Source organism: Corvus moneduloides, chromosome 14, assembly GCF_009650955.1.
Source record: "Corvus moneduloides isolate bCorMon1 chromosome 14, bCorMon1.pri, whole genome shotgun sequence".
NCBI classification, from domain to species: Eukaryota; Metazoa; Chordata; class Aves; order Passeriformes; family Corvidae; genus Corvus; species Corvus moneduloides.
Genome location: NC_045489.1, coordinates 19,278,366 through 19,295,670, shown reverse-complemented (window position 1 = coordinate 19,295,670; position 17,305 = coordinate 19,278,366). Strand labels below are relative to the sequence as shown.

At 50.6% G+C, this 17,305-nt stretch overlaps 1 protein-coding gene across 13 annotated transcripts in view; it reads left to right on the top strand.

Moving 5' to 3' along the window:
- The window catches only part of ARHGEF9 (Cdc42 guanine nucleotide exchange factor 9), a 197,742-nt gene that overhangs the window by 105,634 nt on the left and 74,803 nt on the right, over positions 1 to 17,305 (top strand). The window contains exon 1 of one of the 13 annotated variants that reach the window (XM_032124162.1): positions 7,500 to 7,597. The exons of the other annotated variants lie outside the window; for them this stretch is intronic. Within the exon in view, the coding sequence (XP_031980053.1) occupies positions 7,508 to 7,597 (90 nt within the window). The 5' untranslated portion in view covers positions 7,500 to 7,507. Of the gene's footprint in view, positions 1 to 7,499; positions 7,598 to 17,305 lie in introns of those variants that run through there. 13 annotated transcript variants of the gene reach the window in all.

Here is a 17,305-nt window from a genome sequence, read left to right as displayed (position 1 = left end):
TCAAGTCAACTCACTGATGTTTTTTGAACATCTCCTGTGTTGACCTTGGTCCACACAGACACCCGCCCGCTCCTGCAGCTCTGCTGGCTCCGGGGGAGCTTCTGGAGGTGCTGAGGGAATTGCCAGGCAGGATTTGGGGGGATGGCAGCAAAAGTTCTTGCGGGAGGTCTGTGCTTTGCAGCAGAGGCATTTGCCAGCTTCTCCCGAAGCCTCCATCCTGTGTTTATTTTGGAGCTGAGGAGGAGGGAAGGAAGGAGGGAGGCATCATCATCCTCTTGGTAGCTATGGAGAGAGGGGAGGGCAAAGTCTGTGGAGCACAAGAGCCCCCAGATCTCCACGCTCAGCTTCCAGAAAAGCCCAGCCCAGTCTCTCCTGTTGGGCTTGTTTTTATCACCAGACAAACATTTAATTATTTTACCTTCATGCTGCTGCTGAATCAACTGAGAGAACTACAAAAGATAATGCACTTCTATTTTTACATCTTATACTAATGAAGCTCAGGCTGGAATTTTCCCCTGCACAATTGGCTGGAACAGGGGAGGAAAAATTCCGAGGGAGAGGAGGAGGGAGCGAGACGCTCAGCATTTAGCAGCGAGCATGGCTGTGGCTGGAGCAGACGTGCAGCACTCCAGTGAAGCAGAGCTTGGGAAGTGAGGAGAGCAGCATTTTATCCCTGTCCAGGGATCATAGAGGATGTTTCTCCCTGTGTGGGATGGATGGAGCACTGACACTCCAGGACTGTGCTGCCAGCTCTGCTTTCTTGGCAGGGCCGAGCACCAGGGCTGGGCTGCCCCCCCAGCCCCCAGCGTGGGCTCACTTGCTCCCTGGAAAACATCCCCTGGGACTTGGCAGGAGCCGAGTGCTCCATCAAAAGTTCATTAATATGTTGAGTTGGAGCCACATGGCTGCGTGCAGCCTGCTGGGAACACCCTGCTGAGCACAGGGACAGGGTGGACTGGGTTGGATCAGAGAGAGAAGAGATGTGTAGGACTCTCACATGAGTGGGGAGGCAGGTGCTTAGGGCTGGCCTGTGGTGACACGTTAATCTGAGGTGGCACGATGGCAGTGACCGATGGCCCCTGAGCTGGATGGGTGGCTCTGGAGAGCTCGGCTTAGCCAGGGCTGGTGTTTGCAGCTCAGCATCAAGATGAAAATCCAGCTGAAAGTCTCTGTATCTGATCAGAATTTCAGTCCCAGGCAGCAGAGATTTGGCCTCGCTGCTGGAGATTGGGAGTCAGCCTGGCAGGATTTGGATTGCAGCTCTGATGGGATCAGCAGTCGGATCTGGGGCTGCGTGTGGAGCAGCCCCTGCGAGCTGGTTCCTTCTGAGGTGAGAAACTGCTCCTGAACCGCTCAAAGGCTCCTGAAAAAGTCAAATTAAAGCATTTGACATTTTCTTCCATAATAAAGGAGAGGGAGTAATCAAGGCGCAGAGCCGTGCATGGGTTTGTTAATTTGCTGAACCACAGCGCTGTCAGTCAGTGGGAAATGAGACATTGGGCTTTATTTGGGAAACACGAGGGGGGAAAGTAAAGTAGAAATCCCAAAGAAGCAGCATTTTTTTAGGTTTTTCAGCAGCTGATTTGAGTTGAACCAAAGGACCTGAAGGCCACAGGTCCTGAGCATCCTTGCTTGCATTTTGGGGGTGGTCACGTTCAATATCTGCACCCTAGAGAAAGCAGCTGCAATATTTCAGTAGCTGACTCTGTGTGTCATTGGTCAGACCTTCTTTGAAGGGGACAGAGAGGATGTGAATCCAGTGAGGAAAACCAGCAGTGTGCTTGAAGAGTCACCCTCGGATCCCAGAAAGGTCCCGGTAGGAATTTGTCCTCTGAAACAGGGCCCAAATGCGGAATGGTGCTTTATAGTGCCCATAAAAAGAGCTGTTAACGAAATTAATCTGGGAGGGAAGGGCAGCACTGAAAGAAAGATGAAATTTTACAGCCCAAACATTGAGTAGATGAGAAGTGTAAATCCACTGGTAGTGCCTGGAAAGCCACTGTTCGACCCCGAGGAATGTCACAGCTGCAGTCCAGCTGGACAGGTGCCACCAGCACCATCACTGCCCTCATTCCCGTCCCTGTTGGAAGGTATTTGTCAAGGGGTGGAGCTGCCTTGAGCCCAGGGACTGCCTGTGGGATCCATCAGCAAATTGGCGTGGCACAGCCTCGGGCAGGCCTTCAGGCTGCTGGGGAAGAACAGCGTGGCTGTGAGGGCAGGGGGAGGGAGAAGAAGATAAATCACTCTAGTCCGTTCAGACCACGCTTATGGGAAATTGGGATCTGTGTGGGGAGATTCAGGGAAACTGTGCAGCCCAGGGAAGAGGGCACCGTGATCCCATGGGGTGCCGAAGTTCATCGTCTGATGCTCTGCAGCCCATGGAAGTGATTTCAGATTTTCAGGACAAGTTTTATCTCCAAAATGCACAAAGAGCTTAGGACATCAGAATTTAGAGCACTGTTGCCCAGAGAAGCTGTGGCTGCCCATTCCTGGGAGTGTCCAAGGCCAGGTTGGAGCAACCTGTGCCAGTGGAAGTGTCCCTGCCCATGGCCTGAGCAAGATGAACTTTAAGGTCCCTTCCATCCCAAACCATTCCATGATTCTGTGATTAGAAAGCTGAAAAAAGTATATGGCACCAGGTTAATATGGGAATCAACTCTTGTGCAAAGCCTGGGAGCTGGGAAGGATGGCTGGATTTGTGATAGAAGCTGATGGCTGAGCTTCCGTGGCCACAGGAACAGTTTTGTGCCTCTGGCCTTTTAAAAATTGAACCTTGAAAATCCGGAAGAAATAGACTTTTTATTGGTTAGTGTTTTGGACCTATAAAAGTGAAAGTCATAATACCCTGTAAAACATTTGAGGCAATTTGGGATATAGCATTCCTTATTAAACTCCATGGGTTTTAGAGACTTCTTAGGTTTTCACAGCAGCACAGGCTGTGACCTCTATAATGTTCAACAGGATCCTTGAAAATTGAGACCAATTTAACAAGAATAGCTGCTGCCTTGTGCTCCAGCTCTTCCATTTCTTTCCTGGCTGGGTTAAGTTCATAATGGTTTTAGCAAACCTTTTTAGTTGCTAAAAAGATGATTGTGTCTGGGCATAGGGGACTACTTGGTGACAGATATTTAGCAGAACGATTTGTCCATGGCTGGAATAACAAAGTGAAATGTCACAGCTACAATATTTTGAAGGTCAGAAATCATAACTCTTTGCATATTTTCAAGGTTATTTTTGGGCAGTGTAACAAATATACTGTTATAGGGAGTTTCAGGGAATACAAACCGCTGTGGATAAAGAGGAGACCTGCAGTTGTTTACAGCTGATGTTTCCTGATGTCTGGGGGCTGGCAGAGTGTTTGTACCAGACCTAGTAAGAAGTTCCAAAATCCAGCAGCAGGGATGTTTTTCTGTAGCTGGACTTTTATCTGTGTCTGAAAATCTAAAGCACCTCTTGGTTTAAGCTGAGAGATGATCACAGCACATCAGAATTCTGTGGCACTGGGATGTTCCCTCCTCTGGAATGCCAGGCTTGTCTTTTATCTTGTTTTCTCTTCATTTCTACATGAACTTTGCCCAGTTTGCTGCACTGGGCAGAGGATGTTGGTGCTGTGCTCTCTGCAGGTGGGATGCTCTGTTTCCTTCAGTCTTCCCTGGAATTCTGCTCCCAAAACCCTGTGTGTTTACAGGCTGAGCAGCATGCCTGGTATGTCCCTGTCCGTGGCACTTCAGAAGAGAAAGTAGAATAAATACTCCTGTATTTCCTGAACACGCAGTATTCCCTGAGGTGGCATAAGGATGTGGTTTCTCCTGCAGGAAGCTCACGGGAGCTCTCAGAGGCTACAGGACACTGTGCCACAGGAGCTTTTTGGCCTTTAACCTTTCTCTAATGAATGAATAATTCTTTGCTGTTCCATGTAGATGGGAGTTTTTTAGGGATGCCGTAGCACCTCCCTCTTTTCAGTATTGCCGGATGAGGAGTCTGAGCTGAGAATTCATTGCTCCAACACTTTCTTCCTCCAAACCCTCCACCCCTGAGGCTGGTGCCTTGCAAAGGCAGAGAGTGAGCACCTTCACCTCTGGTAGTGGCTACTCAGGGCTGGTGTGTGTTCAGAACAAAGACATTCAATATGAATATGTGAGAAGGGAGAGTGATTTCACTCAGGCCTGACTGTGGCTATCCCAAAGCTGGTACTGCTCTTCCCAGGAATGCCACAGGGCTGCCTGCAGAAGGACTTGGGTAGGAAATGCAGTGGGAAATGAAAAGGAAATGCAGGAACTGCTCACCTTATCTCTCAGTTGAGATACCATCCTCTCCTGACCTCCATGATCCTGGGTGTCAAGCTTTGGAAGACGGCATCAAAGGAGTGGCTTGGGCTGAAGCCTGTTAGGGCAGAAATGCTTTCCTGGGAGAGAGGATCTGCCAGGCTGGGAAGGGATGGATGCTGGTGCTGCTGCAAACCCCAGTGTCTTCCTTATCAATTGCTTACCTCATCTGCACAGGCTGTGGGAATTATCCTCGTGCTCTGGAGTCGGTGTGACAATCCCAGCTTGTCCCAGGGAGCTGTGCTTTGGTTTGGAAGCAGGGATTAAATGATGTTTATTAAAACTCGACCAGCCAAGGGAAAACCAGGTTGGTTGGGGGAGAGGGGACTGAACTTGGTGAGTGGCTCTGAGGTGAGTTTCTCTTCCACAGTGTGGAATGCTGAGCACTGTGACATCCTGTGGTGATGGCAAATGGGAAAGGTCAATCTGAGATTGCAGGGATCCCGGCCAGGCTGCTGTTCCTCCATGGTGGAGGATGGATGTCAGGGTTAGGTTAACCTAACCCTAACCCTGTGACATCCTGTGGTGATGGCAAATGGGAAAGGTCAATCTGAGATTGCAGGGATCCCTGGCCAAGCTGGTGTTCCTCCATCGTGGAGGATGTGCCCTCAGCCTGGCCTGGTGCCCACCACAACCCCAACAGTTCTGACTGCTTTACCATCCACCTCAACATCTCCTTGTCCTTCCTTCTCCCAGCTCGTTTTGAGCTGGGTTTGCTCTGGGTTTGAGCATGTTTTCCTCTGGGTTTATTAATTTGTTAATCACCCTGTGAGGCTGCTCTGTTCGCCTCGCCAGGCTCGTGGCCGATGTCTGTGGCTGTGGCAGGGAGGGGTGATGTCCTTTCTGTGCCAGCAGCACTGCTCTGAGATGGTAGATCTCAATGGCACAGAGGTTTTGGAGGTGTGTGCACCCTTCTTTGGGCCCTCAGTGCATTCTGTGCCGAACTCTCACACAGTGAATGGATGCTGAGTGAGGAATTGCTGTCGTGGGACCTTCATCCCACTCGTGGTCCTTCAGAGCCGAGGCACACGCACACAAAATCTTCTATCAGAGTTTGCAAATTCATGCAGACAGGAGATGAAAAGCTCAGAGCAAATCTCTGTTAGTAATTTTCCAGAGGCACCACCGAAAGAAAGAGAATTTCACGCAGGACACTAAAAAAACCACTCCAAAAAGCCAAAACAAAGGCAAGTCCCTCCAGGTTTCAGTTCCAGAATTACTCCGATGTATCCGCTGCCCACGGTTTTCTCTGCAGAATATCCCTTGGGTCCCTCTGAGTCTGGAATTCTTTCCAGCACTGAGGATGGGGAGTGGAGATGCAGCAAGGAAAGCTCCTTTTCATCCAGAGCTCTGCCGCAGGAGGCTGAGCATCCCCCGGCTCCGGGCACGGCTCCGGTGCCTTCCCACAGGCACCATCCCAGCTGCCAGCTGATCTGCAAAGGTTGGCATCTGTGAGGTCTCGAGTGTAAAAATAACAGAGAGAAATCTCCCTTCCACAAGGCACAAATGAAAAGAGGATGGTTGAGGTAACAGTGATTTAAAAACTCCTGGTAGTGCCTGGGGCGCTGCAGGGCGGGAATTGCAGGGAGGGAATTGCAGGGAGGGACTTGCAGGGCCATGCAGCTTTGCCCATGGACACCAGGTGCTTTCCTTGTTGTCCAGCTGGGGGAACCCAGTTTTCAGTTTCATTTTCTTTAGGTTTCCTTCAGTTTCTCTATTTTTCTTTAGAATTCTTAGGCTCATTCTGTGCTTGTACTGGGTTTGCAGTGGGAAAAACAAGTTTAGGAGGGTATGGGGGAAGGTTGTGTTGAACCTAATTCTGTTAAAAATCCAAGGTGCTGGAGAAAAGGAGTTTCTGTGCTGGTTGAAACAAGGAATTTGGGATGAGATGCTGTAAAGAGCTCAGAAGCTGAAAATGTGAAGTTGGTAGCAGCTCAGGTATCTGTGACCTGCTGAGCTGTGTACCTGCAGCACCTTTTATGAGAAATTCGGGGGATTTGGGGGTTGAAAGTGTAGATAAGTAATGCTTTGCAACCCTGAGGGAGGCCAGAGACAGCCACGGTGGCTGGGACGTTCTGTGTGAGCCTGGAAGATCTGAGGGATGGATGGATGGATGGAGGGATGGATGGATGGATGATGGATGGATGGATGATGGATGGATGGAGATGGATGGATGGATGGATGGATGGATGATGGATGGATGGATGATGGATGATGGATGGAGGGATGGATGGATGGATGAGGGATGGATGATGGATGGACGGATGGATGATGGATGATGGATGGAGGGATAGATGGATGGATGATGGATGGAGGGATGGATGGATGGAGGATGGATGGAGGGATGGATGGATGGATGGAGGATGGATGATGGATGGATGGATGGATGGATGGAGGGATGGATGGATGATGGATGATGGATGGATGGAGGGATGGATGGAGGGATGGATGGATGGATGATGGATGGATGATGGTGGATGGTGGATGATGGATATGGATGGGATGGATGATGGTGATGTGGATGGATGGATGGTGATGATGATGGATGGATGGATGATGATGGATGGATGGATGATGGATGGATGATGGATGTGGGTGGATGATGGATGGATGGATGATGGATGGAAGGATGGTGGATGGATGGATGGAATGGATGGATGGATGGTGGATGGGATGGATGATGGATGGCTGGATGATGGATGGAGGGATGATGGATGATGGAGGGATGATGGATGATGGATGGAGGGATTGATGGATGGATGGATGATGGATGATGGATGATGGATGATGGATGGATGTGGATGGATGATGTGATGTGATGGATGATGGATGGAGGGATGGAGGAATGGATGGATGGATGGATGGATGGATGATGGATGGATGATGGATGATGGATGGATGGATGGATGATGATGAATGAGTTGATGGATGGATGGATGGATGATGGATGGATGGATGGATGATGGATGATGGATGATGGATGGATGGATGGGTGATGGATGATGGATGGATGGATGGATGATGGATGATGGATGGATGGATGGATGGGTGATGGATGGATGGATGGGTGATGGATGGATGGATGGATGATGATGGATGATGGATGATGGATGGATGGATGACTCTGTGAGTGTTTTCACCCAGGTGGAGGAAGCGTTGCACACACCTTGATGGCCTTGGGAATGAGGAGGTGGTGGAGGCAGCCACTGCGGATCCTGCACAGTGACATTTCCCGAGCAGCCTCGCACTGCAAACTCCCGGCTCTGTCCGAAGCAAGTTCCTGCACGCTGGCATCGTTTGCATGCATCAGGATAAATCTGCCTTGCCCAGGAAAGCTCTGGCAACGAGAGCACTGCAGCTCCCAGTGCAAGGCGATGCTCAGATGAAAGCTGCTGGAGAGAAGATGTGGGAAGAGCAGTGAGCAGAGAGGGGAGATAAGGAGGGAGCCTGAGCTGGCGGCAGCCGCAGCGCTGCAGCCCCGGCTCAGGGGGCTCACAGCTGTGCCTGCCCAGCACGGGGGGCTTGGAGGTGGGGAATGACTGGCAGAGCATCCAATCTGGCCAAATAAAGGGGATTAACTCCTGGAGGGAACGATCGGGGGGGGTTTCATCTCTTCTCCAGGAGGTTTGCAGTGGAGGTTGACAGATGCACTCAGCTCTGAGAGGCACCGAAGCAGCAGTAATGGTTGAGGCAGAGCTGAGGAGCTGCAGGGAAGGGTTTGGGGCATGTGGCTGGTTTTGCTGTGCTGCTTTTCGTGCTCCTCCCGGCATGTCCCTTGTCTCCTCGGCTGCTTAGTTTTGGTGGCATTCAGTGTTTCCAGGTTACACACCGGAGCAAGAATCACTCGTGGAGATTGGCAGGCCTAGAGCTTCCCACATTTCCGTGTGTTCCAGAGCTGCAGGAGCCTGGCAGCAGAAGCCCTCCTCAGCTGTTCAGGGGCTTACAGGAGGGAAGAGATTGCTCTTTGGAGGCAGATCCTCAGATCTGTGCTGAGGACCCAGAGCAGCTGTGCTGTGTCAGGTCAATCCCAATGCCTGGTGAGCTGCTGGTGATGGCCCCTCCAGCTCCTCACATCGTGTTCCTCTGCTTTAACCTCTGCCTGCCCATCCCCAGCCCTTCCTTTGGGCAGGTCCTGGCCTCAGTCACAGCAGTTCCATCTGGGCTAACAGCTCTGTGGCTGACACATAGCACCGGCTCCGGGGGTGGCAGAGGAGTGTCCAGATCAGGGCTTTGTTGGCCCTGGGTTAATCCAGGGCTGGCCTGGAGAGGCAGAACCACACCTCCACACCCACTGAGCAGTTTGTAGGAGTTTTTTAGTAACTCTCTGTATCAAAGACATAGAAAGTCCATAAACCCCCTTTGTATGAGGAATTATGGCCTGAAGCAGCTGGAATCAGAAATGGCATTATTGTGTCTGTGTGTGGGCTGTAGCTGCACCTCTGCATGCACAGGGTTGGTAGTGCATGGCTGTGGCCCCTGGGGCTGTGTGCATGATTATTTATTCCTGGTTTCTTTTGGCTTGGATACTCCTGAAATGCCTGGGAATTATCCAAGTATAGTCATATCTTGTTGCAAATTTGGATGACCTGTCTACTTTCTTCATTGCCCTTAATTCTTGATCTCCCTTGTTATTCTTCCTTTAGCAGGAGTCCTGCAGGAGTAGGTAACCCAGTCCTACCCTGGCACAAGAAGACCCAATCCTGATCTCCTTCACTCTCCCAAAACCCCAAAATTAAATCTACTGGATTTAGCATATTGACAGTGATTTCCCAGCTCTGCTGGTGCTTTCTGGATTCCCATCTGCTGGAAACGGGACTGAGAACGATTAATTCAGGAAACAGCAACTTGGGCTTGATGGGGATGTACTGACCTTAAGCCTTCATTAATATAATTAGTGCCCTTGGTCTGAGGAGGGCTCTCTGCACTTGGACTGTGAGACATGAAAGCTCTGAGCCCCTCTGACCCGAGGCAGAGCAGCGGGCACTGCGGTGTGGGAGATGCTCTGCGCTGTCAAAAAGTTGTTTTTCCAGAAGCTGAGTCTCTCCTGTTTCAAGTTTCCCATTCAGTTGGGCTTTGGAGACCAGCCTTGGTTTAGCATTTCAGTTCCTCACTGTTTATGTCTTTTTTGGGCCCTTGAATTATGTAAGAGGGAAGCGAGTCACTGCAGAAACAGCAGCCTGTGAAGGAAAGTTTCTGCAGCTTTTAGCACAAGCCACAAATGTTTCTCCCCAGAGTTTGGAGGGTATTTTGAGGAGGGATTTGAGTGTGATGGAGATGCCAGAGAAGGTTTGAAAGGATAGAAAATGTTTTTGTCTTTCCTTAGGTGCAAAAATGACTATTTATTCAAGATGAGAAAAACTCCTGCGGGTGGATTGCTAGAAAATGATGTGAAGGGCTGGAGAAACTTGGCAGTGGGGATGTTTTTCAGCTTGATTTCTTTAATGGTTTGGTGACATTAAGTTTTCTTAATGTGGATACTCCTGGAGAAGCTGAGCTTGCCCACATAGCTTGCCCTGGTGAACTTGAAGGTCCCTTTCTTTTACTTAGAATCCAGAGGCGTGTGGGTTGGTTCTCATTACACAGATGTGCTGAGCTGTGGCAGTGGCTGGTGCTGAGGTGTGAGAGAGGAGAATCTGCTGAGTGGGAAGCAGTCCTGGAGGAGCAGGAGGTGTTTGGAGGTGGGATTATGTGGGAAGCCACCACACCTTCTGCAGAGACGTGTTCAGGGCTGGTTCCCTGTTCCCTCTTCAGGCTTTTGACACAAGCCATGTGCATCACTCTGCAGAGGAAGAAGGGGAAAGGGTAAAAAGTCTTGTCTGGCTCCTCCTTCTCTAGTGAAGCATTCGTAGGTGCAGGGGGAAGGTGGTGCCCTCAGCAGGTGGGCTCTGCCTGGGGTCTCTGCTATTTCACAGGATGGAAAAGCCAAAATCCTTTCTCTTCCAGCAAGCGGAAGAGAGAGGAATCTGCCCTGACCTGCTGGTGAGCACCTGGCCTTGCATCCTCAGGAGCTGGCTCAGCAAAGCACAGGCAAATCCCTGCTTTATTGCAGGTTCTATTGGCTGGAGGAAGCTGGGACCTTGTTCTGCTTCTGAAATACTTCCTTGTTCCAGTGCTGAGGTTCGGGTCTGATTTAACCTGATAGTGCACGTGGACTGTTCAGAGAGGTGGCTGAAGCCTTGAATTTTCCTGTGGAGGAGGATGTGGAGCATTCCCAGGGTTCCAGATCAGCAGACAGCAGGTCTGAGGTCCCTGGCAGCGCAGGGCAGCGGGGAGCAGCGTGTGGCTCCCAGGGAGAGCAGTGCCTGCTCTGTTCTGTGCCCAGCACAAATCCTGGGCTCCAGCGGGGGGATCAAAGGCTGATGGGGAGCTGACAGTGTGACATGGCCAGAAAAAAGCAAGGTGTGATCCAAGGATGGATTAGAAAATGAATTTCCAGGAGAGATTAATGCCTGTACCAGACAGTGGTGCAGCCTCGCTCGGGCTGGAGCAGACTGATGGCCAGCATTCCATGGAATGTGCTTGAGCTGGAACAGGGACAAGGACAGGGGAATGAAGGATGTGTCTGTGAAGGTGAGCTCAGAGAGCCTTGGCTGGCCTGGCAGGGTGGGGATGGAGCAGGAGCTGCTCTGTGAATGCTCTGAGGCCAGAGCTGCTGAGCAGAACTGCTTCAGGGAAAGAACCAGAAGTGTGGGATGATCCCAGAAAATCCAGGCTCTTGGGAGGAGTATCTGATCATCAGGCAGGAGTGTGCTGATGGAGAAACCTTCCTTAGGGTGTCACAGGGCTGCAAATCTGGAAGGACAGAGGCTTGGGAGCAGAGATCCCTCCAGGCAGGGGGTGTTTGGGACCCCTCTGGAGCAGCCTAGTCACTGCCATGGCTCACCCTGCTGCTGTCAGCAGTTTGTGCCACAGGCTCTAAGCTGGCCAAGGTTTATTGATAATTATTGATAATTATTGGCAGTGAGTGCCTGGGGCTGGGCACATGCCTGAACTTTTTTCATGCTCTCTCAGCTCAACTTGTTTTGCTTCACTTTGATTCCTGCCAGGGTCCTAAATTGTATTTGTTAAAACATCAGGAAAATGGGAGCCTGTGCTCAGCCTCATCCTCACAGTAACTGGTTGATGTCACAGAATCCCAGAAGATTGGGTCGGAAGGGACCTTAAAGCCCATCCATTCCCACTTCTGCCATGGGCAGGGACACCTCCCACTGTCCCAGGCTGCTCCAAGCCCCAATGTCCAGCCTGGCCTTGGGCACTGCCAGGGATCCAGGGGCAGCCCCAGCTTCCCTGGGCACCCTGTGCCAGGGCCTCACATCCTCTCAGGGAGGAATTCCTTCCCAATATCCCATTTAAATCTACTTTCCTTCAGCTTAAAGCCATTCCCTGTATCCTATCACCACAGATCCTTGCAATATCCAGGTTTTTAGAAGTTTTTCCAGCTTACACTGAGTAGAGAGACGTCAAAGCCTCCATCAGAGGCCCAATCTGGCTCCAGCACGTCCCCAGCTCTGGCGCCTGTTGTTGCGCCTGGTGCGGGGCTCTTGCCCACGTTCCTTTCCAACATGGTGAGTTCTGTGGTGTTAACGAGTGTTGCTGGGTTCCCATGGCAACCCTCGCGCTAATTAACGCACAGTAGCCAGGGAAAAAAAAATCTGTCCTTCCTGATGAATTAATTTGACAGGATTGTTACGGGGAGAAGAGTTGGGAATAGCCACTCCGAAGGTGTGCGCGGCGCTGGGAGCACAGAGCTCGGGGTGACACAAACCCCTGTTCCTCTGAGCTTGCAGCTTTCAAACTGAAGCCTTGCTCACCATTTGCAAAGGGTTTGTGTTTCAGAAGGAGTAAAATTATCCTGACAAATGTCTAAGAGCGTAACTCAAGTGGTTACGCTTTTACATTCCTGATTTGGGGGGGTTTTTTTGGTGTTTAAAAGATTAAATAAAGCCCAAGTCAATTTTAGAAGTTAAATGCTTGAAAGAATCAGAAAATTCGCATTTAAAGACTACATTATTTTATGTCCAGAAAAAACCTCCAGTTGCTGAGGGCTCCTCCCAAATCCCAGCCCCCTCTGCTGGCTCTCGCTCCAGTTCCCCCGGTAGCTGTTAGAGACGGGCCCAGATGGAAACCATGGATCCAGCCTGGTGGTTTGGAATGCAGGGGAAATTGCCCCTTCCCAGCGTGGTCCTGGTGGTGGAGTGGTGGCCTTGGAAGCGAATCAGGAGTGGGAAAAGCAGCCCCTCCGTGCTGGCGATGAGTCATGGAGCGGGTTCCCATCAGCGGTGACAATTAAACTCCTTCAGCACCGAGTGCACAAAGCACTGGGTTAAGTCGCAGTGTCCTGGCGAAATTCTTCCTTGGATAATTGTCCTCAGACTAGCTGGGTGCTCCCCTCCTGCAGGTTTAATTAGCTGGAGCTGTGGCTCACCGGCCCCTGTGTGGTGATGGCCACGACCTAATGAAGTTTGGTGGAGACTTGTGATCCCACGAGTGCCTCGGTGCTGTTGTGCCTGCAGCAATTACCTGCATGCAAAAGGAGCCTTAGGGAGATAATGACTGTGCTTTAGGGCTCTTCAGTGAGATTTCCAAACTCTCTGCTGCCTTCAGCACCCAGAGGTCCTGGAGTCTCAGCTGTTGGCACTTGGGGGGATTCAGCCCTTTGCAGGTGGGGAATGAGGGGTTTTCCCTGGGGCTGCTCCAGGACAGAGTGGTTGTTGCACTGGGGCTACTGCAGGAGAATTTGGGATGTCATCAGCAGGAACAGCTTTGGTTTAGGCTGACTGGTGATGGATTTGACTGCTCTGGTGCGTGTCCCTGGCTGGAGAGCAGGGGACTGTGTGGGGGCGGTGCTGCCATCCCGAGCAGCTCTGAGGTGTCCTTTCCCCACGTTCGCAGCAGGGCAAAGAGGGTGAGAGACCTCATGGGAGGTTCTCCCCTGAGATTTCGGCCTCTCCCGATCTCTGGGCACTGCATGGTTGTGCCTTTCCTTGTGACAAAGCTGTGCTCCCCCGGGAAGCCTGTCCTTAGGTACCTGTGCCAGGTGACAGCGTGCACAGGTCCCCCTGTGGTACTCACAGGCCCCCCCAGCCCGTGCACAGCTGAGACAGCAGCTTTGGATGGACACAGGAGCTCCTGGAAAATGTGTTCCCAGTGTCCAGAGCTCACAGAAAAGTAGATGCATTTAGTTTCTCTTTCCATGGTTGTCCCTGTGAAACAGGAATGCTGCATCCAGGAAAATCTTCCTTTCCCCTGGATAGCTGCTGCTCCCTGAATTCACCTGTGCCAAAGCCCGATAGCAGCACCTAATCTGGACTTTAATTCCTCCAGCTCAGTTAAAGTGCAAAAAAATATTCCCAGTTCTTCCTCTAACACTGAGTGACCCCATGGGCCTTATCCAGAGCAACAACGCTCTCAGTTGGCACTAGTGATAGTGCAGGCAACTTTATTACGATATTCTGCAGTATTTATATACATTCTTATTTAATTAAGGCTATTTTGGGCACTAAAGTGCTTTGAAACATTCACAAATCTCCTCTGGATTTACTGGCTGCTGGCTGGAGTTGTTAAAAGTTGTTTGAGGGGCTGCATTTCCAAGGAGTGTAATAAATAACAGAGATGGGATTATTTTTTGCCTTTTTAAGGAGAGAAAGAGGACGTGTCCACATGTTTAGATACCTTTTGGGACAGGGGAATTCCCAGAAAGGTGGAAAAAGTGAGGCTGAATACCCAAACAGCCACAGGTGGTGGCACAAAAGTGTGGAAGAATTGGAGGGAATTGCCTCAAATTTTTGGCAGCCCCTGTGCTCCTTCCAGCAAGGAGGCTGGGGCTGCGGGGGGCAGGGGGGCCCAAAGCTCTCATGGTTTGGAGAGTTCTGGTTCCTGGTGCAGAGAGGGGCTCTCCCCTGGTTCCACTCCCTCCAGCCTTCCTGGGCTGCCTTGGGAAAATTCTTTAATTTATTTTTTTATTTCTCACCTTGTTGATCCTCTGTTTGAAATCCTGTGGTGGTGTTTTCCTCTCAGATGGGTAAAATGGAACCTTTCTCCATTTCAGGCTCCCAGCTCTCCCCATTATACATAACTAATACCTCTCTGGAACTATTGAAGCTGTGTTAGCAGGCTCTGAGATGGGAGTTTAGCTGAGCTTTTAGCGGGTTTAATCTTTTCCTGGGTATTAATCCTTCCAGAACCTCTGATAAAATTTGTTGCTTTTTCTCTGAATGCCTCCCACGCTGTCAATATCTGTCTGGAATGAGTTGCTTGGTGCAGAACAAGCCATGGAGGAGGGAATGTTGCAGCCTCCCGTGGATCTTGCTCTCATTTCAGTGCATCCCCCACTCCTCTCTGATTCCCTGCCACCGCTGCTCCTGTGATTCCTTGCCCTGGGAGCATCTCTCCCATTGAATATGGGTCTGGAATGAGTTTGCTTCCTGTTTATCAGCTGTTCCTCAGTTCTCAGATACATTCCCAAGGTTTGCCTGTTTGATATCAGCAGAGAATGTCAGGGAATAACATCACCTCTTCCACGCTGCGGTGGAAATGGAAGGGCACCAAAGACCACAACAAATATTGGCTTTGGTTTTTTGTACTTGTTTTTTCTTGCTTTGTGCTGCATCACAGGATCCTAAACCTGTGTGACAGCAGACTCAGACTGTGATCCAGGTTATCAAAGACTGCAGCTGAACTGGAGGGGGAATTATCCTTTTTTCCATCACGTTAGTGTGGAAGTGACACCATGTCCTGTGGGGTACCAGCAGGCTCGGGACAGCCTCTTCCACCTGTGTCAGCTCTGGGAAACACAGGATGTGAGCCTTGAAACCAGCCCAGTGCACCATGTCCAAACAGAAACCCAAGGAAAAATCTCTCCATGCTTTGGAGATGTCCAGGTTCTCCCTGATTCCAGCTATCACAGATGAAATAGGAAGGAGAAGGGTTTTTTTCCCATCGTGCCTCACCACGGAGGTGCTTGCCCAGTTGCTCATCCCACCCCTCAGCCATTTCTCCAGTGACAGCTTTTTTCCATGCTTCTTCCTTCTGGATGCACGGCCCTGCTGCCCCAGCTGTGCAGTTCCAGGAAGGCAGCTCCTTTCTTGAGCAACGCTGACCAGAAAAATGGTGGTGAAAATTTGTGAGAGGAGGGTAATTTATCGTTTCCATGGCAGTGCTGGAGGAGAGAGAGCACTGAGGAGTGAGGTACGGAATAGCAACAGAAACCTGGGAGGCACGGATCACATTCCATCTTCCCTGTTTCTTCTCTTCTGAGTGGGTCATAAAACAAAAGCAAATGAGGCAACTGGAGCTCCCTGTCCATTTTCCTGGGGCTTGTTTAAATGAGGATTTACTTCGACTAAAAGCTCCTTAGAGCCACTTAATTCTTCCAGGTGGAGTAAATATCTAGGCCAGTAGTAAAAATTCCTTACAGATGTCTTCAGGAGGATACTTAGCAAGCACTTTCCTGAAGAGAACGTGTTGGATGCCTTCAAAGAGCAGTATCAGTCCTCAGTGATGGCACATTAGACAGTGGGGCAGGACTTGGCATAGCCTTGGGAAGAGTTGGAAGTTGCTCCAGTGATGGACAGAGACATGAAACAGGCTGCAGAGCAGTGAGGGTGCATGCTCTGGTTTTCAGCTATTAGTCAAAATAACTGTAGCTGAAGTTTTATTTCAGAGATCTGGGCATATTTCACTATGGATTAATGTAATCTCCTGTGGCACTGTGTTGCAGAATCCCTGTGCATTCCCTGGGTGGATCCCTTTGCCCTGTTTTTTCCATCCGTGGGGTGGTTGGTGTGACCTGCCCACCACATGGAGCATCTGAGGGAAGCTCACACACTCAACTTCTGCTTTTAGCTGAAAAAAAAAAAAAATCACACTGAGAAGAGCTGGAGATTTCCCATTAGGTCAGAATCTCCCACCTTTGTTATTTGGTCTCTCTTCTGGATATTTCTGTCCTAGAAGTACCAATCCTTTAAGGCATCCTTTCCACGTTCTGAGTTGGGAAACCTATGTCTGAAAGGATTAATAATTATACACTGAATATAACTGAGTGTAGACTGCTTGCCAGGCAGATAATGTATGGAATAGCTGAAGCTGAGCCTGAGTGGATCCTTGGATGAGAATTCCTTGGATTCAGCCTTGACAGCTCCATTTGGGCACGTTTCAACCCACACCCAAGCTCTGTGTGCTCTCAAATCTCTCTGTACCTGTGTGTGCCAAGCTCCTGGACTGTCCTTCCTTCTTTACTCCAGTTTTGCTCTGAAAAAGGAAAGCAGCACTGGAGTTGTCCATCAGCCACCAGGGTTGTGTGTTCCTTGCAGGAAGAACCCGAGGTATTCGAGGAACGTGGGCTCCCAGGTGTTCCCATGGACTTTGGTGTCACTCCTCAGACAGGGCAAGGCCTCACCCTGCGGCCAAGGCTGGCTGCACTCAGTTGGGTGCAGCAGGACTGCAGGGCAATCCCAGCCTCTCCCAGTCCTGTCCAAGCAGGTAGCAGCAAGAACCTCTTGCAATTGGGGCAGTCGTGGGGAGGGATCAGATCCACAGTGCTCCAGCCCAGGAATGCATCACCTCCATCCAGGAGCTGCCGCTGCCCCTCCCAGTGCTGCTCCTGGAGGCACCTTTCCACGAGAGGGAAAGCTGAGATGCTTTGGAGATCTGACTGAGAGGGAAGTTGGTGTCCATGAGGCTCCTGGATCACTTCTGCACTGAAGCCAGAGCAGGACTTGTGTTTACCCTGCTCCTTCCTGGCACTCTGTGGTGTGGTGGCATCTGGTCAAAGGTTGGACTTGATGACCTTGGAGTTGTTTTCCAGCCTTAATGATTTGGTAACTCCGTGACTGTGAGTGCTCCTGGGTCGAGGGATATCCAGCTGCTGTGGGTGACCAGTTTGCTGCCAGTGGTTATCCCAAACATGCAGGGAGCAGAGAGCCCAGCCCAGGCAGGAGCTCTGCACAGGGAGGAACGAGCAGAGCCCTGCTGATTTCATG